Raw genomic sequence first — 21,659 nt, forward strand, 5'->3', positions numbered from 1 at the left:
AGGTGTAGATTTGTCCTGTTCTTCATGCTGTGTCCAGTTGGAGGAAACTGAGGCATCTCTAACTTCACAAGTTTAAAACCAACCTGCCCCTCCTCCTGATCTCTTCTTCTCTCAGTGCATCACCATCATTGGGTTGACCACGGCTTCTCCTTCACCTGCTGTATACAATCACCAAGCATCTCCCGACCTTCTCATTTCTGTCCATCTACTCTAGTTTTGAGCCCATCCTCTTTCCTCTTAGTATCTTTAACAGTTGTCTTAACAGGCTTCCTGTCTCCAGTTTTGCTTGGGACCCTCCCCTTCACTGATGCCTTCTTGCTGACTATATAAACTCTCTGCTAAAAACATCTAAATGGTGATGCATGGCTGGATTGCTCTTAAGATAATGACTGACCTCTTCAATACACTGTCAGGCTCTGCGTGAACTGACCCTTGCTCGTCTATCCAGCTTCATCCCCTGAATACCCACAGGCATGCTGATCTTCTCTTAGTTCTTAGAAAGTTCACTCTCTCCCCTGGGCTCTCACACATGCTGTTCTTTCTGTGGGTAACCTGGCCTTCATGCTTCCTCTACCTCCTACCTCTTTAGCCTGGATAAGACTCACTCATTCATACATTGTGTATGAGTATATATATAGTCTCAGAGGAAATAACACTTTCCCAAGCAGCCTTCCTACCATCCCCATCCAGGTTATAGGCTCCTCCTGGTGTACCTGCCCCTCACCTTTTGTTTTCCTGACACTGTCCTAAGACTTTATTGCAATTTGTTTGTTATCTGTTCAAATTCCACTATAGACTGGTGAGCTCCGACAGGAAAGGAGTTATGTTTCTAATTTGTTATCCTTTATATTTTCATGGTCCTGAACATAGTATTCGCTCTTAAAATGTTTGTCAAATTAAGAGAAAGAAAAAAGAAAGAATAGCGAAGGATATACAATTATTAAAGATTTCAATGACTTTAGTAGAGAATGATTCTTTTAATACCAAAGCAAAGAGAATAGATATTTTAATGACTATTTCCAAATTTGATTTCTTTGTTAAGGCATTAATCATGATAATTATAAAGTACCAATAATTTTACTCAATTTTCTTCTTGTGGAATTGCCCCTACCTACCAGTTGCTGGAAGCTCACAGAAATTATAGCGCTTTTACTGAAGTTTTCTTTCTCTTTGGGGACTAGCTGTATTCACAAAATTGTCCCCCACTCAGCTACAATAGTGTGGCTAAGCCAACTGCTCTCTGTTCTCTCCCAGAAAGAGAGAGAGAGAAAGAGAGAGTGTGTGTATCTGTGGGGTGTGTGTGTGTGTGTGTGTGTGTGTGTTTGTGTGTCTCATTTAAGGACAAGACCGTGTCCTATCCTTCTCTCATTGCCCATTGCACATGACGAAGTTTTTCTTTTATGTTAATGGTCTTTTTATTGGGGGGACAGGGGGAAAAGGCTAGCATTTATAACTTTAAATGGATGTAAGTTGTAATTTTTCAAACAGCAGTGCTGAAGGTCGTCCACAACCACAGCCTACTTTCCTGGGTCCAAGTCATGGCACAGGAGGTTTTGAAAACAGAGTCCAAAGATGCTCCCTTGGTAAAGGTTTCTTTTTAAAAAATTTGTGTTATTGGTGACAGCCTGATATGCATTTCACCGCAGTGCAATGCTGACAATGCTAAATCAACACACACAGCATGGGATGAGTGTCATTGTCACCATGGGGGGGCATGGAAGTACAAGAGGGCCATTCTGCTTAGTGGGGCTACATTATTTTTAAAACATGCTTGTGTGGATCTCACGGGGTAAGCATTTCTGCATCCACAGCAACACGGACAGGACATTCTTGTTCTAGAACAGGCTCATATCCTAGACCATCCTGCTCAGCACCCTTGTTATCCCCCTTCTTCCCAAGGTGACTCCAGAGGAAAGGTAATTGATTTCTAGCTTTACTCAGCAATCTCATTCTGTCCAGTGAGTTAGTAGGGTGGGGAAAGCTGGGACCACATTAAAAAAAAAAAAAAAAAAACAGATCCCAGAGTCACATTATTACTTTCTCCCTCACTAAGAACTAAGGCTATACCCTGTAGCCTTGAGGTTTGCATAAAGGGTCCAATTTTTAGCTCGTTCCCATGATACCAATTTTATTAATAACCATTATCTTATACAGGTTATACTGCCAGGTGTTTTTAGGCACAAGGCTGAGGTGTGAGAAACTGTTTATCTTGTTGCCTGGCTACACCTTGTATGTATACAGAACGCAAAATTATCAAGGGATGAATAACTTCAGTGTTACCAAGACTGTCCCTAGTTTTCCTCACTTCCCTCAGGGAGCAGCCTTCTTAGGGGGGCAGAGCAGAGAAGCCTACCATCCTGCTAGGCTGACATATCATGTGTGAGGACATATGGGAACCACATTTTCTCATATTACTTCTTCAAAAATGAATTAAATTGGTCTATAAAACATACATCTTTGTGACAACAAAACTGACATATGAACAGAAATTCTTGTGAGGAATGACTTCAGAAGAACTAGCAGTGTTGAAGAATGTGTGTAAATGGAATTCACAGTCAAAAGAGCTAACGGAGAGGGCCCGGCACCTCTCCTGGCGTTTACACTCACTGAAAGCGAGAACACTTTGGATGCATTTCAAAAACTTAAGTGTTTACAAGCATAAACATTCTAAGACATGTGATGCAGAATTTGGAGGTATGTGCTTTCTAAACATCTTCTCTGACAATCTACTGCCAATTTTTATTTAATCTGATATTGTAAAGCTTCACTAGCTTGTGGTCTTTAGTACTTTGAAACCTTGGATCTCAAAGAAACATCTTTTCATCAAATAATGCGTCAGCACCTCCAGCTTTAACAAACAACCCTCTTGCTGAGCTTCTCTTGCCTTGGACATTGTACCAGAGAAGATGCTAGAAAACTGAGCGTGGTCTCTGTCCCTGTAATGTTGACAATTTTGTTGGGGGTAAGAAGGCCACAGGTGCATCGAAGAACCACAGTTAGAGACAAAAACCGAAGATTTGTCTTCTTACAAGGTGGTACATAATTAACTGAGTAGATTAAGGATGGTGGGATAGGTGTAGGAGTTCACAGGAAGAGGGAGTTTGTTCCAGATGGGCATTTAGAAAGGCCCCACAGAGGAGGTGGTCCATGAGCCAGGCCTCATGAAAGGAGAGGATTGTGAAAGGTAGGGAAGGAGGAAAACATTCCAGCCAGAGAGCGATGGCATGGCACAAATCTTAGAAAATTAACCCAGTCAAGAGACACAGGACAGACAGTCTGTGCAGAAGAATGGCAAGAAATGGGAAAGGTCTTACCACCCTTTCTTCAATTCCCTCTCCAGGCTGTACTCATAATCATGTTAACTTCCCACTTTAATTAAATTCTAGAGAAGGTTTTTTTTCCCCCCATTAGAAAGTACAAAGACAACACAAAACAAGGATCTCCAGAGATGGCCAAAGATCTGATTTTTGAAATCTGTACCAAATCTGCAATGCTAGTTATCATTAATTAACTATAAATAATTTGTTTTTATTTCTTTGCGTAAATGTCTATTTCGGAACAAGGAGAAGAGTTGTACAACATTTGCTTTTCAAGTCCACATAACAACATTCACTTGACAAGAAGTTTTTGTCGGCTGTTTGTAGCTAGAAACAAAGTAATTTACTATTACCGCTCTTGTCCGGCAGTGTCCCAGAGCTGAAGATGCACTTTAAATGCTTTCCCTGATGAGCCATTTGGTCCTTGGGTGTTATAAACCTAAAAGATACAATTTTCATCAGTTCATATCGCTTTGGATTTTGTCAACATTCAAATTCTCTGGGTTCACTCAGCATGTTTTTTCTCAATTACTATAATCAAAGTTCATAGTGCAGAATAAATATTTGCTCTGTTTTTTCCAGAAGTATCACATATACTCTCACTTTTAAATGTCAAGTACAAGTATGATTTTCAACACAATTTAGGCATACTGCAAACTTAAATTAGACACCTTCTGTCATTTCCTCACGGAGGGAGCAAACATTAGATTTAGGACCCAAGTTCTAAGTTCGAGTATCAACCCTTCATTTCACTTCTTTTGAATCTTATTTTCTTACAGCAAACTGAGACCCACAATTTCTTCCTTCTTTACAGAGTTACTGCAAAAGTACATGACATAATGGATGTGAACGTACTTTTAAAATGGTAAAATACTTTACTAATACATGAATATCTTTTGCTGTGACGTGGGCTTCCAAAGTGACCTACCCAGGAAATGCACACAGAATTTCACAATAAATTTTCACAAGATATTTCGAGTCTTCTTTTACTCGCCATTTTTTTTTAAATGCTCTTTTTCTTTATGTTTACATTTTCAAAATTATGGCCTTTTGGGTTCTAAATTAAGTGAAGCCTAACAACTTTAATACTTCATCAGCGCCCCAAAGTACGGTTTAATAGAGATGTTTATAGTGTGGTTTAGCATAAGCATGGTTTAGTAAAAATGTTCAAAGGGAAAACTTCGCAAGGACTTATCTACCTAGGTGAGTGGAGGCATTTGGGAGGGGTGAGTCAGAGGAAAACACTGGAGGGGTTGCAAGCAAGGGTGCTAAGAAGACCCTAAAATATATTGATCTTCAGATGAGGTACAGGATGTATAGGGAAACATGATTTAACTTCTCAACCGCGATTTCCCTTTCTTCCTCCCAAGTCTCGAGCAAAGAGTAGATTTGAGACATCAACTAGAAGCCACAGCCATGTTGGCAATCAAGAATACCTTGGGTGGCAGTAAATCTGGCCCAGTTCATGTGTCTATGCTACACGTCTCACATGTCACAATATCCTTACTCCTGTCATTAGCGTCTAGCATAGGAGAAGAAAGCAGTTGTAATTCTCACTTAAACTCCCTTATCTTGGAAAATAGCATGGACTGGTCTCACATTCTGTTCATAATAAGCTAGTGATTGATAGCTGAGTTTACACATAAATAAAAATGCAGCAAGCACTTACAAAGCTCATTTTCCAGCTATTTGCCAATCATTCTTTTAACTTCTCTCTGAAGAGTTGTGAAATGAACACCAGTTCTTATGGAGAAACTTAACTCAGATCAAGAGTTAAGGGTTTTGCAACCCGGATCATTCAAGTTTTGAAAGACTCCTAGAGAATTCATAGAAAACACGCCATATAAACCTGTAAATTCTTTCTTTGTCCTATACGCTTTTGGAGACAGGTGATAGTGTCACTCCACATTTTTCTTGGCAAAATATTGATAGTTGACAACATTAAGAATATTCTCAATTGAATTAAAGTGACAGATTATAAGTTCCCTGTGATAAAAGACAGACACCTTGTGGTACAATAAACATAAGTTCTTAATTCTATTTTTTATGGGTGGGGGGGAGAAATCAGCAACAAAGTTAACATAACAGTATGGTTAAAAACTCACCACACGTTTTTCCCGAAAGTCTATTCCTACTGTTGTGATGAACTTGGGATTGAATTTATTGTCCGTGTATCGATAAAGAAATGTCGTCTTCCCCACCCCCGAATCTCCAAGGGCCAGGAGTTTGATCAGATAATCATAGTCCCCATCGGTCATAGTGATGGTCTTGGTGGGTCTGTGTGGGAGAGGAAAAATAGTAGGTTATGATAAAACTCGGTTTCCCTCTACCTTCCTTCAAAACACAACATAAATGTACATTTCAAGGTTAAAATAGTTGGATACTTCTATTTTGTCAAATTCTGAATTAACTTGCTCAAAGCAGCCTTGGGAGTAAGAGTACCCCCATTATTTCACTCAGTACATATCTTTTTTTTTTTTTTTTGAAAGAAAGATCACAAGTAGGCAGAGAGGCAGGCAGAGAGAGAGAGGAGGAGGAGGCAGTCTCCCTGCTGAGCAGAGAGCCCGATGCGGGACTTGATCCCAGGACCCTGAGATCATGACCTGATCCGAAGGCAGAGGCTTTAACCACTGAGCCACCCAGGCGCCCCAGTACATATCTTTTTACATCCTATCAGTTTATATGGGACAAAAACTATCTGGAACCCACAATAGTCATTGCCACAGTAGTAGTAGAAAGTAGCCATGGCTTTTAGTTTTACAGCCGGTGCCCTTTGGGGCCAGGAAGAGGAGGAGGTCACAGGAAATCAAAAAGCCGACCCAAGATGATGCAGGTAGGCTAGGGAAACATTGAAACTACATATGGGTAAGTGGAAGAGAAAAGCCGAGGGAAACATTTTGCATCTAATCATGTATAATGAGCTTTCTATTATGTGCATGCAAAATATTCCTTTTTAATTTAAAAAATTTAACAACTGAGATGACAACCTTTAAAAACATTGATTTGAAATCATTTCAAAAGCAGTGTCTAAAAATCTTCTGTTTTGAAATACCAAAGCCTCTGTTCTCCAATGGCAAATCTGTTGTATTTGGCAAACCTGCTGAATATTTTCCAGACCTTGAAAAAGGAGAAAAGCTAGTAAGAAACATGACTATGGTAATTCTGCTAGTATTTCTCCTGCCTGAAGGAATACCATTCGCCATTTTTCCCATTGTGCTGACCTCTTTTGCCTCAGTCTTAATTTCTTCTGTTGTTATAAGGACTATGGGTAAGGCCAGGGTCTAATGCCTGGAACACCTGCACTGGTGATTACCTTTGAATTACACTATCAGCTACAGAATATTTAATGAGGTTTCCACTCTGGAGGTCAGCAAAATGATTTGCCATTTGATAAAACTTTCTGGTTCGTGAGTTGTAGAAACAGGTTCATGATAGTCCCACGTAGAGGAAGGCCTGCAAAGAAGTTCTTAGAAAAGTATCTCTCCTATTATATGAAAGGGCAGAACATTTTTCCACTTCTACAGATCCAGAAAACATCATACTCCCCAGTTCTGGGGCAATTAAAATTAAATTTCAATAAGTTATCCCACAGATATATCTAACAATTGCTAGATAAGGGGCGCCTGGGTGGCTCAGTGGATTAAGGCCTTCTGCCTTTGGCTCAGATCAAGCCCCAAATTGGGCTCTCTGCCCAGCAGGAAGCCTGCTTCCCTTCCTCTCTCTCTGCCTGCCTCTCTGCCTATTTGTGATCTCTCTCTGTCAAATGGATAAATAAAATCTTATTAAAAAATTGCTAGATAATTTTAATCATTTTTTACCTGTAAGAAAATGATGTACATATTCATCACTTCAAATAAAACTTTATTTTTTACACAGTCACTTTAGTTAGTGATCAAAACTAAAAGGTTTCACGTCTTTGGATAAATAATGATGAAAATGATAATTAGGTACTTAGCAAATCAGTACCATTACATCATTTGGAAGATTGGCAAATTTTTTACATTAGAATTCTTTAAAATTTGAGCTACCCTGCCACTAAATCCTGTTAAATATATTATGGATGTATGTTTCTTTAATTAATGAAGTGTTTTGAGAGCTGCCAATACATAACTTCTATGCTAAACCTCTCCTCTTCTATAGTATGCTTTCTTCACTGAGTAGGACTCTCAAGGTGAATGTTTGCTGAAATGTTCTTTTATTGTCATTGCTTTTGTTTAGTAGCTATACAAAGTATAGTCATTGCTCAGGAAGAGTTGCTTAGCTTCCATCAACATCCAGCGTTCTTCAATACAAGGATGCAGATAGCTCAGGTACTGACCTGAAATTCTTCTTGGAAAATGTCTTCATTGACCAACTACCCAGCAGTGACTAGTTCTGAATTCAGAGGGTTCTAAATATCTTACCAGGACTTTTTAGTTGAAGATGTTGCTGTTCCTACTCTCTGAGTTAAACTGGTTGCTAGAGGAGATTGCTATCAATTCCCCCCACTTGGGTCTATCTGGGCCACCATCACTCGACCTTTTTCTCTCTTTGCCTCCCAAACTTGCTCATGTGCAACTCCTCTGAAGGGTGATAATGTCTGTCATTTCACTAATAGAACTGGATGAAACTGCTAATTCTCTTGGGAAAGAAGGATTAAACTTATCCTGAGATATGTGACAAAAGCTAAGTTCTTCCCTGAGCACAAGTCTTGATCAGGGGGAGGAAATTAAAGGTACTGGCTGCCTAAATACAAGATAAAGTTGGGGGATACTGTGGCCCCCTGGCCTGGAAAAATGAAAATAATGAAGTCAAGAAGATATATCAGCATACTTCCAATTTTTGCTTAAAGTTAACTATGTTTTTGCAATATTTTTTGTGACAGAGTTAAGACAAGCTAAGCCTCAAGCAAATCTAATTAAATACCTCCAATATACAGTATCAGGTCCAAAATTGAAAAATTTAAAAAGTAATTACCTTAGTATCTGGCGTACATACACTTAAAGCTTAAAGATGAAAAAAAAAAAAGACCTAGATTTACAAGAGGAAATATGATTGACAGATGAGTCAAATAGTTGTGGTTTTAGTTCAAACAAATCAGTAATTTCATGGGCTGTAGTGGTCTGTGAAGATTTTGTAGAGGAAGATGAACTTGTATTTAATCTTATAACAAAGGGAGGAATTACCTATGTGGAGAGAAGATACAGGACCACTGCATCCGCTAGGACTTCCCACTTGTACAATGAAACTATCACCACTTGCCAGCGACATGACCTACCAGGTATTCCAGATCTGCAATTTGTTCTCTGTTGTTGGTACATAAACTTGCCTGAGGCAATACTGACTTGCCTCCCAGTCAGGCTCTAATCCAGAGTGAACAATTGACTAACCATGGATCAGTTTCACGGTGGCTCACACTGGCTCTCTTCTATAAATGAAGGATTGTGGACACTGAACAAAAATTCCACCTGAAATCAGTACAAAACTTGACACTATAGAAAACCTTTATTTAGTGTCTCCAGTAAACTCATTAAAGAAATTGACAAAGCAAACTCGGTATGAGACAGTTTGTCTTTTAAGTTGCTTTTGAAAATGAATTTTCTCATTTTTGTATCACCACTTATATATAATTATTTTGTTAGGTTCCGCTTTTATTACCATGTGATTTTCTGAGTCCTAAAATCATATGACCTTGATATTCTATCCTTGGCCTGGCAAATATGACACCACAAAGAAAAATAAAAGCCTTGGCAAAGTTTCTTTTTCCAAGAACCGAGCTAAAAAAAAAAAAAAAAAAAAAAAAAAGATCTGGGAAGGATCAAAAAGCTGACAAGTTTAGCAGTATTTATTCCTGCACAATGATTGATGGTCTTGTCACTTCTTCCTTCTATGGATCTAAAAGTAAAGAAAAAGCCAGAAGATTGCTGTACTTCAGGAAGTATGTCTGACTCTCTCCCATTATCACTGTGTCACAAGCTAAACCACAAGAGCCAAGCAGTCTTCTAGATATCGAACCCGAAGCACCATCCTCCGAGCCCTTTATGGAAGGTAAGGGGCTGGAAGAGAAGGAAAAAGAATCCAAAAACACTTGTGAGGCTCTACTCAAAGAAGAGTCTCAAAGACAGAAGGAACTTTAAATAACCCTCCTCAGCTTACAGAGGAGAAGTCATGTGCACAAAAGTTGTATGACTTGTGGGATGACAGTTTCTAACAACAACAATAAAATCCAAGACTGTTGTTCATTATAACTTGAAGTGAAAAGTGGGTTAGATAGGTAGAAAGTAGAAATATTTTCATTCTATGGGGGAAGGGAATTTTCTCTGGTTATTGCCAGAAACATGATTTTCATTGTTAGACTATCTCAAATGAGGCTGCCCAGAGTTTCTTTCTTTTTCCCCCACTGCTATGCCTCATTCTTGTTCAACATAAATCTCATTTGCTCAGAAACTTAATATCCCTTGTCCACTGCTGGATCCAGAGTCCAGAACAGTTGCTGGCATGATTAGGGGATCAGTACATGTGTGTTGAACATCGGAGCCATGCAAATGTCATAATTAATGAAATTAATCTTTGAGCAGTTGGTGGAAGTGGAGTCCCTCCAAGTTCAGGACTTATATTCTCCTTCCTTCCTCAATTGTGAAGGGAATATTTAGATTAAATGATCACTGTGGGACCTTCCAGGTCTGGCTTCCTGAGCTCATTTTTCTATTTCTATAAAAACCTTCTCAAAATAGAATACATGTATCTTCAGAGAAGCAGTTTCAAAGAACCTAGGAAAAGAGAAAGCACAGAAGGACTGTAATTTTGGATGTAAGATCTGTATCGGCAGAGAATACATAAACTTGTCAGTTGAATAGTTCAGGGCTCAGAACTGGGTTTCTCCATAAAAGTACCCATTCACCCATCTAACACATACTCACTGGCATCTTGTAATTCGCATGATATTCTGCATGACTCCAAGGATACACACTGTTTTCTCTAGAGAGGAGCTTAACAAATGCTACAGATATGTATGGATGGCTACTCTACAGGCAGACTTCCCCACGTGAACTTAAGATATTCTTTGTGAGCTCTCCAAGTAACAATCCTAAAAATGCCGTAACAAGCTATGACCTTGTGACTTGAACTTATTAAATTGATAAAAACCAAGTTAAATTCTTTTTTAAAAAGATTTTATTTGTGGGGTGCCTGGGTGGCTCAGTTGGTTGGGTGTCTGCCTTCAGCTCGGGTCATGATCCTAGAGTCCTGGGATCAAGTTCCGCTGGGCTCCTTGCTCAGTGGGAAGCCTGCTTCTCCCTCTGCTTGCTGCTTTCCCTGCTTGTGCTCTCTCTCTCTCTTTCTCTGACAAATAAATAAATAAAATCTTTAAACAAAAAAATCTTTTAAAAAAAGAATTTATTTATTTGAGAGCGGGAAAGAGCATGATCAGGGAGAGGGGCAGAGGGACAAGCAGACTCCCCGCTGAGCACAAAGCCCAACACAGGGCTCAATCCCAGGACCCTGAGATCATGACCTGAGCTGAAGCCACCCAAGGGCCCCCAAACCAACTTAATATCTTAAGGCACTTTAGAAAGCTTAAAATAGTATACAAAGTATCAGTGATATTACTTCGTGGTGCTCTACATAAAACAAAGCTGTCAAACATAAAATGGAGAGATGCTTAATATTTTCCCATTTATCTTTATTGGACTGGTTTGTATTGGGCTCCACTAGGTACATTTTGAGATCTGGAATTCCCACAGCAAAATGTCACTGAGTGATCGCTTAAGGGTGGTTCTCATGGACTGACCTTAGAATTCTGCTTCCCATAACCACGTCCATGTCCTAGAGGAACTGGGGCGCATGGGTGGCACAGCTGGTGAACTGACTCTTGATTTTGGCCCTGGTCATGATCTCCAGGTCATGAGACTGGGCCCTGCATCGGACTCCATGCTCATGAAAGAGTCTACTTGATATTCTCTCTCTCCCTCCCACTCTACCTCCCCGCCCCCAAATAAATAAATCTTTTCTAAAAATAAATAAATTATGGATGGTACTCAAAGGACCTATAGCCTGCGCAGCAGTAGAACAGAGGCATCTTGTGAAGGGAAGGGAGATGGGGGGGGGTAATTAAAGAAAAAACAACTTTGTATTCAATAGCATTTTCTTCTGTTAAGAAGGTTTTGATTTTCATTTTGATTCTTCTTAAAGGCTATTTATAATTAATGGAAGTGAGCCTATATGGAAAATTCAAACCCAATTATAAATATAAATCAATATCAAGTTAATCAAGCAACCTTTACTTAAGCCGACAATGGTCAATGTGTCTCTTACAGCAATCAAATCTATTTTAAAAGATAAAAGTAACCATTTTGCTTCATTCTGTGATCAAGGGATCTAATGTAACAGAGATAAAGCAAGAAGTTATTGAACTCTGAAGTTCAGCTTACTTGGTCTGAAAATAAGGCATAAAAACTCTAACACAAGTCATCTTTAAATTGATTTATCTCCATTGATATATTATTCTCACATATTTTTAAAATTATTCTCACATATTAAACTCACTTCTAAGCCAATGAATAATTTCATCTAAATATTTTTTTTCTTAAAAGTAACATTTTTTTTCCATTGGCTTCATTTTGTGGCAACTTTTGAAACTATGAAAGGGTTTTTTTTTTCCTTTTTTTCTTTACTTTTTATTACAAGAAATTTCTAACATATACACAATTTGAGGGAATAGAAGTATCTTCCCATAGATCATTCAGCTAGCTTCTAAATGATCACTACACCTAGGTCTATACCCAAACGAAATGCAAACATATATCTACACAAAAACTTGTACATAATGCTAACTGTCCCCAAAAGGAAATAACCCAAATGTCCATTAATGGATGAACACCGTAAGTGAAAGAAGCCAGATGTAAAAGGCCACAGGTTTTATGATTCAATATACATGTAATGCCCAGAATAGGCAAACTCATGGAGACAGAATATAAGTTAGCATTTGCCAGGGGATGCAGAGAGAAGGAATGGAGAGTGACTGCTAATGGGGAAGAGGCTTTTTGGGAAGGATGATGAAAATATTCTGGATCTAGATAATAATGGGACCACATTTTTTGTGACTGTACTATAAACCACTGAATTGTACACTTTCGAAGGTTTTATGATATATGAATTATACTCCACAGAGTTATTTTAAAAGCCTAAGGAAGTAAAAATAATATATTTTATTTAAAAAAAAATTTTTTTTTTTTTAGCTGAGCTCCACTTTCTGGGTGTTAATTAATACTTGTTTACAATGAAGTCAATTATTAGCAAGAATCATGTGTATTCAGATAATAATACCTTCCTGAACCCCAATGGAAAGTACCTGTAGAACATACTTTATGAGCCTGATTCTCACATTTACATCAATTTCTTTTTTATAAAAATATTTCATATGGAGTGCCTGGGTGGCTCAGTTGGTTAAGCATCTATGACTCTTGATTTTGGCTCAGGTCATGATCTCAGGGTCTGAGATCAAGCCCCACTTCAGGCTCCATGTTCAGCATGTGGAGTCTGCTTGAAATTCTCTCTCTTCTTCCCTCTCCCTCTGGTGTGCACCCCGTCCACCCCCCCATAAATAAATAAATAATCTTTTTAAAAATTCTTTATTTGATAGGGTCCCGATAGCCAGTCTACTGAGCAAATGTGCTCACAAATCAGGAGTCATTGAAAATCACTGAAGAATAGGGAAGGCTGGTCATCAGACCCCATGGAACAGCACTGGACAAGAACGTGGCTGTGTATATCATCCAGTGGGGCCCCACACTAGGGGATCATCAGTATTCCCTTGAAGGTCTGCAAGGACAAACTCGAAGACCTTTCCAGAAGGGCTAAATCGGAATCTCTGCAGCCAGGTCCTAGAACGTAAGAGTTCACAAATACCACTAAAATATGACAGTAGAACAGCCAGATTTAGGAACTGTTTTTCTCCTTTTTTTCACCTTGAGGCTCGTCTACAGGAAATTCTTCCAGAAGGTTAGACTCTTAACCTCTTTCAGCAACTCATTCCACAGTAGGAAAAAACCCATTGGTCAAGAAAAGAGTCAGCTGATCTGATTTGATCTTGTTACTGTCAAGAGCAATTTCCCCTTGTTGATTGCCATCAGCCACAGAGTTGCTAGAGTCCTGCTGCTGCTGATACATGCTAGTGCAGTGCCCTTAACATGCTTCCCTAGCTCTGTATCATTTTGTTTCCTCACATATTCTAAATTTTGTTTCCCTAAGAATTAGGAGTATTCCTCAAAACATTATTTACTCACTTGAAACATGGAAGACATCACATAAATGTTGCAATTAAGTAAATTAAGTGTTAAGAATTTTTTGAAAGATTTAGTATCTGACTTGGAAAGGTTTTATGCTTGTCTTCATAAGTGAGCCACATGATCTACTTTTCATTAGAGAGCCTACTTTAAAGAAAAACAAAATGCTTTTGTAGGGCCTTTCACCTAGGACTTTAACTACAGAGCAAGAAAAATAAATGTAAATTCCTTGCAATTCAGCAAAGCTTCATATGGAAAGACCTGTATCTTTCCCAGGACTGGAAAAAACCTTTGTGGTGATACAACACATTAGGAAGTATACACACATCGGTTGACACCTTCCCTGAAGCCAGTCAGCAAGACCAGAAAACGGGTTTTCCTAACTTAGTGATTTCTCAAATGTGGCAGTTTTTAAAACTCCCTGATGCCCAGACCATACCTTAAATCATGTAAATCTGACTCCTGATGGTGAGACAAAAACATTAATATTCCAACCTACCGTCAAGTTTGAGAACCGCCACGCTGCCCTTTAAAGATTTGAGAGAGAAAGTGTGTGTACCTAGGAGTACACAGGTGGGGGAGGGGGAAATAAGGGGGAGGAGCAGAGGGAGAGAGAGGATCTTAGGCAGACTTCCTGCTGAGCACCCAGCTGATTCCATCTCACAACCCTGAGATCATGACCTGAGCCAAAACCACCTAACGGACTATGCCACCCAGGTGCCCCAAGAACCATCATACTACCTTTCAGCACAGAGACTCCTCACAGTCAGTGAATTACTTCTAATTTCAACAGCAAAAATAACTCCTAGCTTCATACTATGGCTAACAGGAGAGCTGAACAGACCATTCATGAAGACATACTGTTTCCTAAGACAGTGGTTGGATGGGAAGATGGTACATTTCCCACCACAGGTGCCTGCCTCCGTGGGCCCACCAGCACTGGCCATGGGAGCTGCTTTCCCTCACTACGACAAGGGCACGCGTCCTCTACGATGACAGTCAATCTATCTCTTTTTTCTGTAGAGTTATGTGACATATGGAAAACACTGAGTAGAAGCTTCAACCCTTAATGTCTCCACAGAGAAGAACAATATGAGTTTAAGCTAAAGAGATGAGCATTTAATAAGATGTTCTCCTAAGTTTTCAGACATTGGTCTAATAATCTTGCAAAACTATGATCATTTTCCAGCTGGCTGCTGCTTTGAGAAGTCTTGCCAAACTTCCACTGCTTTGCCTCATTATCTGAGAAAGGGCATATTAATCAAAATATCTGCCCATAAATTTTGCATCTCTCAAATGTGAGGAAGCCAAGTTAGATAGCATCTGTGGGCTCACATATCTATAGAAAAACGAAAAGATGAGTTCCATATTCTTACAATTTTCTCACTTAAACATAATTCTAGTAACTCATAGAGCCATATAATTCCAAAAATAAAAAAGACAAAAAATCCACAACCTCTTTAGGAAAAGAATGTTGGCTAGCTGCTGTTTTAGCTGATAATTAACAGGAAGCATTTTAAGAGCTTAATAAATGCTGAAAAAGAGAGATTATATCTACCAAGAATGGAATAAGTCCAAAGAAAGTGCTTATTTATCTCAAGGGTTCTTTCTATATTCTGCAGATGCTTATGTTAATTGAAATTTCTGGATCAGAATTTTATTTCTGCAATATGTATGAGGCTTAGTGGAAAATACAGAATGCTATTACAAGTGGAGAGAAAATAAGTAAATGTTAAGTTTCTTCATCTAATAAGCTATTTGAAATGAGCAGAAAATACCAGAAAATACCAGAAAATCTATGGCTCTAAATCTAAAAGGTATTCAGAGAGTGAAAAACTCATAAAGCCCCAAAACCAAATAATCCAGTTAAAAAATGGGCAGAAGACATGAATAGACATTTTTCCAAAGAAGGCATCTAGATGTCTAACAGACACATGCAAAGATGCTCAAAATCACTCATCATCAGGAAAATGAAAATCAAAACCACGATGAGATACCACCTCACACCTGTTAGAATGGTCAAAATCAGCAACACAGGAAACAACAGGTGTTGGCAAGAATGTGGAGAAAGGGGAACCTTCCTGCACTGTTGGTGGGAATGCAGCTGGTGCAGCCACACTGGCAAACAGTGTGGAGGTTCCTCAAAAAGTTGAAAATAAAATTACCCTATGACCCAGTAATTGCACTACTAGGCATTTACCCAAAAGATACAAAAATACTGATTCAAAGGGATACATGCACCTCCATGTTTATAGCAGCGTTATCAACAATAGCCAAACTTATAGAAAAAGCCCAATGTCCATCAACTGCTGAATGGATAAAGATGTGGTATTCATCTATCTGTATACACATACATAAATATATATATGTCTATATATCTATATATGTATATATGTGTATACATATATAATCTTTATGAATATCATATATATGGAATTATATACATATTTATAATTCCATATATAATTTCATTATATGGAATATTATATATTATATGGAATTATTGGAATATTATATATTCCATATAATGGAATACACACACACACATACACACAATGTAATATTACTTAGCTATAAAAAAGAATGAACTCTTAACATTCTTAACATGTAGATGGAGCTAGATAGTATTATGCTAAGTGAAATAAGTGAGACAAAGACAAATACCATATGATCTCAATCATATGTGGAATTTAAGAAACAAGTGAACATAGGGGGTAATAAAAGAGAGGCAAGCCAAGAAACAGACTCTTAACTCCAGAGAACAGACTGCTGGTTCCTGGAGGGGAGGTAGACAGGTATTACGAACTAGGCAATGAGGATGAAGGAGCCCATTTGTTGTGATGAGCACTGGGTGTTGTAGGTAAGTGATGAAGCACTGAATTCTACACCTGAAACTAATGTTACACTGTCCATTACCTAACCAGAACTTAAATAAAAATTTGGAGGAAAAAAGAAAAAGAAAAACTCATCAAATGATGCAGGAGTGGGGGCAGAAAAAATCAGGAGGGCTTTATGGGGGAGGTGAGATGAGAGCTGGAGTTCGATGTGGGAAGAGCAAATGACGGGGGTGAGCAAAGCGCTCGTGTCCTGGAGTCAGCAGGTATACCCTGTGTCAGAGGCTACAGCCAATACCACTCAGGTGGAAGCAGAAGCAGCACTCTGGGGGACCTTGGTTGGAGAAATTGGATCTGCAGGATAAGGTGTCAACGGTGGTGTGATGTAAGAGGCATCCGTTGGAGGACACAGCCCTGGGTTTAGAAGTTCAGTTTCAGCCATTTAGCCCCTATGTGGCCATGGGCAAACTACGTAACCCTGATTCCTACAGTCTTTTTGTTGTTGTTGTTTTAATTTTATTTATTTATTTGACAGAGAGAGAGAGACAATGAGAGCAGGAACACAAATAGGGGGAGTGGGAGAGGGAAAGCAGTCTCCCCACCCCGCCAGCAGAGCAGGGAATGGGATGCGGGGCTCGATCCCAGGACCTTGGGATCATGACCTGAGCAGGCACTTAATGAATGAGTCACCCAGGCGCCCCTATTCCTATAGTCTTCACCTGCAGTCGTAGGTACATAAAGTACGTGGCTCTATGCATTCCATCATTCTATATTCCCCCTCCACGCTTAACTCGCCAAAACATAGGGAACCATTAAAAACAACAACAACACACTATGATCAATGACACAATGTAAGAAAACCACAAAATAATTAATCAATTCCTACAAGTTACTTTGTAACTTAAAATGAAGTCACCCAATTTCTCAGAACAAAGGTCGTGTAGAAATCCCAAGAAAAAGGCATAGCTACATTTTTAAAAGCTGGCTTTACTTACACTTGACGAAGCACTAGATTATTTCAGCTACTTTATCCCCTGCTGAAGCTCCAATTAAAAATACAGTATCCACAAGGCCTAATTACAGCTTTAACAAGCCTATTGTTTACTTCTTGGCAGTAACCTAATCAACTGACCATGTCTTAGACTCACCTAGCATTTTCCAATATAAAACATTTATGATTTTGTCTTTGATGACTTTTACCCCCAGCTGTTACTGGTGAGAAAAGAAAAGTCCTCATTAGCGCAAAGATATTTACAGTTATGCACTCTCGTCCTGCTGTTTGGTGCATTTTCAAGTCTCATCAGAGCAGAGCAGAAGGCAGCTGGGTGCCTTGCTCAGCACCCTCACTGGCCAGGGTAGCGCTCCATTCTATAATATTTATTAACTTAAGAGTTGGTGAACATTTTTGGTTAATAACAACTTGAGATGGAGAAAAGTCATGAAATATTCAAAAATGTGAGTGGTTTGCTAAAATTATACTTCCTAAAAAGGTTGCTACTCAGAATTTTGCATTATGCTTTTGTCCGATCTTTTTTTAAACTGAGAAAGGGACCTTCCTGTGGGAACACCCTCTCTTGACTGTTCATATCCGCCGGGACTGAGCTCACTGATAAAGAACCATAAGTTCAGCAAAGAAATGCCAAAGAGTTGGGAGTTTTTCTAAACTAAGATTTGTTATAAGACAGGTCTTATGAAGTTAGCTTTGCCTCTATTTGCCAGATGGGGTCTAAGAGGAGAGGAAACTCTGTAGCGTGCTACAGGAATACAGACTGGGTCATGTTCTATCTCATCTCTGCAAACATCACCGCCCGCAAGTCCCCTCCTGCTCAGGAAAAACATGATCACATTTTCCATCAAAGATTTACATTTTACTTTCCGGTATTTTTTTTTAAACAAAAGGACAAGTATCATAATTTACTACATTAAATCAAAACATTGAAAGGAAAAGGTTAACATCTTAGTGGGAAAAATAATCACAGCGAGCTATACGTCACAAAGAATATATTTGTTATATCTGACACTTTCCAGTTTATGGAAAGTCTGCATCTCAAAGAAATTTGGGGGAATCCGTCTATCTCCCCAACATCAAAGAGCGGTCTTCTTATATCATTCCCACTACTTTTTATTTATTTATTTTTTTTTATGATTTTATTTCTTTATTTGAGAGAGTGAGAGAGTGAGTGTGAGAGCTCATGTAGGGGGAGCTGCAGAGAGAGAGGGAGAAGCAGGCATTCTGCTGAGTAGGGAGCCTGATGCACGACTTGATCCCAGGACCCTGAGAATATGACCTGAGCTGAAGATAGATGCTTAACAGACTGAGCCACCCAGATGTCCCTCCACCGCTTTTTTTAAAAAGGAAAATCCAAATATCTTCCTTTACTGTCTGTTTCCTAAGGTTCTAGCAATAAGCAAACCATTTCTTTTAGCAAGCTACATTATCATAGCTAAAGTAAAGGTTTTCCTCCTGCAAGTTGAGCCCACGTGGATAGGTATTATTACAATAAAAGGAAAAAATATGGAAGTTAAATGCTTGCAAATTTAAATTTTTAATTTCAGAAGTAAAACTTCTAGTTGCATTTAATAACAAAATAGAGAAGTTTCAGATTTGTTCTATCTATATATTTCTGTTGAACACATCAAGGTGAATGTACCATTGTACGGGACTACGGCAGGGATTATATTTCAGAAGAAAGTTGGCTCTGCTCTTCCCTGACAATGTGACTCAGCAGCTAATCTTCTTGCTCATATATATACACAATGACAGATGCAGACTCATGCCCCCCCCCCAGTCTACCCCACCCCCACTGGCTTTCCCCTAATTAAGTTAAGGGTGGGACTCTAGTATTATTCCTTCGACAGCATGTAGAAGAGCAGACTTTTCCTCAGATCTAAAACAGAAACTAGTTTTATAAACCCAGCAATAGGTGAGGTTTACGTATTGAATAATCATAAATATTAGTGAATGATACACTGTATCTCGTGGCAGATAGGTTTACATTGTCCTAAGCAAAACAAGTGAGTAGGATAAAATACAAGGAAGGAGTATGAGAATGCAAGCTGGGACATTTTTCTCCAGCCCAGCATGGACTAGGTCCCATCAGCTATTGGTTGCTAATGAGCACACATGCGTGCGCACGCGCACACACACACACACACACACACACACATACACACACACACACAGGCTTATCAAGCATGAAAACATCAGGAGGCCTGTGCACACCACTTCCTAAAAGCCAGTCCTCTACTGAAGCTGATCTTGTTGGAAGATAAATCTGCTTTGAATGTTTATAGAGGAAGCCAGAAATATGTACAATTTACAATACAAATTATATAAAATATACAAATCTGAACTTTCTTCTAGGCCTATAATTCAAAGTAGGAGAGTGAGATCATCTTTTGCGTCAAGAATTTGATGCAATCTATCCAACAGGCAGGGGCTACTCTGCCTAAAACGAGTGTACTGGGTCCTAGGTTTCCTCACCTGGAAGTAAGGTGGTGCCGGTTTGTTGGATGAGCAGAAGAGGACAGAGGAGGGGGTTATTTGTATAAGGGGTGAGGGGAACATGAAGGCATGCCCATCATCAGCCTTTTTAATTATCCCTGACAGATTGCCCAGGTGGAGGCCTCAGGGTGCTTCAAAGGAAAGATCAGAAAGTTGCCTGGGGCCCTGACACTGTCAATGGCCAGTCTGATCCCTGCCTTTGATGAAAACTGGTACAGCAAACACATTTACAGAACTTCTGTGTGTAGAACAGTAACCCCAGAAGCTGGGAGAAAATGAAGGAGGAAAACGGAAATACATGCAAGATGACCCAGAAATGCTTAAGAAGCAACAAGAATGAGGCATTCTGTAAGAAACTGAGGAAAGAGGATGGGTTTTATAGTTAAAATTCGGCTTCACCACATACTTGTAGCACCACTCCATTTCTAAAGCAAGGATACTAATCACCCCCACATTCACTCCTTCGCTCACCCAACAAACATTTATTGGGCACCTATCATGTGCCAGGCACACCAAGCTTATTGTAGAGATTAAATGAAATGGCATGAAGTCTCCACTATGTTACCAAGACAAATGTGACGGCTCAAGGGACTGCGTGTTCCGACCGCATACCCACCTGCCACACCTACTCACTCTCAGAAGGGTCTCATTTGAACAAAGGGCATGGTCACTGCAGCTACTAAGAGTCTCCTAACTTGTCCTCATGTCTGTGGCTTTGCCTTTTCCTCTGTCCTTCTCCAGCGAACAAGCGGGTTTTCCCCCAGAATTATAGTCAGCCAACATCACTGTCCTGCTTCACATTTCCCAGTGGCATTCATCAAACTGCAAATAAAACCCAGAGTCCTTTCTCCTGCCTTACAAAGGGCTGTATGACCCAGCTGACTGTGCTCTACCAGTTCTCTATTCCTTCAAGGAGCCGCGTTTCGTCCTGTGTTAGAACCATGGCATGGGCTGTTCTCTGTCTACACTCTTCCCCCTTCCTGTCTCACAGATGGCCTTCTTACTATCATTTGTTTCTCCATTTAAATGTGTCTTCATCAGGGGGATCTGGTAGGGACCCCAAATCTAGCAAAGGCTCGCATTCACTTTCTCTGGCATCAGTCTAATTTTGTGTGGCCCTTCTTCCCAGCTGATGTGGGTCTTCTTGTTTATTATCACTTGCTTTCCCATCTAGGCTGCAAGCTCGAGTGGGTTGAATCCTCGCATGCTTTGTTCACTCCGGAGTCTAGCTAAAAATAGGTGTTCAACAAATATTTGCTGGAGACACAAATACATGCTCTGTTAGATTGAATTTGTGTGGTTCTGTAATGCAGAGGCAGCTGGTCTCGGAGAAGTCCAGCCTGTGCATGAAAAACCCTGAACACTCTTCATAAGAAACAGTGTCTTTACCAACAAAGTTACCTGATATGTTGAATCAAAGAAGAAACCAATCTGAAACTCACAAGTTCAGGATAAAGCTATAAAATTAAAGAACCCTAGTGGTTGAGTGTACAGTTTCCAACTCTACTAATTGCAGTTTTTAATACCTACCTCTGCTCCTTTGGTATTCAGAACCATGTCCAGTTAAAATACAGAAGATTTTGATGAGATGCTAGAAAGGGTTTTAGTTAAGTGTTTGAGGGTGGGATGACTGAAGAGGAAACCTCCTTTGGATTCCTGGACCATTTCCACTGTGTGTGTGTGTGTGTGTATGTGTGTGTGTGTAGGCTTCCCCAAACCATGGGTAAAGACCTCAGTCCCA

General features: G+C 39.5%; 1 protein-coding gene across 7 annotated transcripts in view; it reads right to left on the reverse strand.

Moving 5' to 3' along the window:
• Positions 1 to 21,659, reverse strand: part of RAB27B (RAB27B, member RAS oncogene family) — a 143,081-nt gene that overhangs the window by 7,267 nt on the left and 114,155 nt on the right. For 4 of the 7 annotated variants that reach the window (XM_032882453.1, XM_032882450.1, XM_032882451.1 and 1 more), the window contains 2 exons: positions 5,423 to 5,594; positions 3,671 to 3,756 (listed from right to left, as the gene is read on the reverse strand). In XM_032882453.1, the coding sequence (XP_032738344.1) occupies positions 3,671 to 3,756; positions 5,423 to 5,575 (239 nt within the window). In that variant the 5' untranslated portion in view covers positions 5,576 to 5,594. Of the gene's footprint in view, positions 1 to 3,670; positions 3,757 to 5,422; positions 5,595 to 6,653; positions 6,672 to 9,911; positions 10,067 to 21,659 lie in introns of those variants that run through there. The other 3 variants (XM_032882452.1, XM_032882454.1, XM_032882456.1) reach the window with 2 other exon arrangements.

This window comes from Lontra canadensis, unplaced genomic scaffold, assembly GCF_010015895.1.
Source record: "Lontra canadensis isolate GAN:19392208 unplaced genomic scaffold, GSC_riverotter_1.0 scaffold82, whole genome shotgun sequence".
NCBI classification, from domain to species: domain Eukaryota; kingdom Metazoa; phylum Chordata; class Mammalia; order Carnivora; family Mustelidae; genus Lontra; species Lontra canadensis.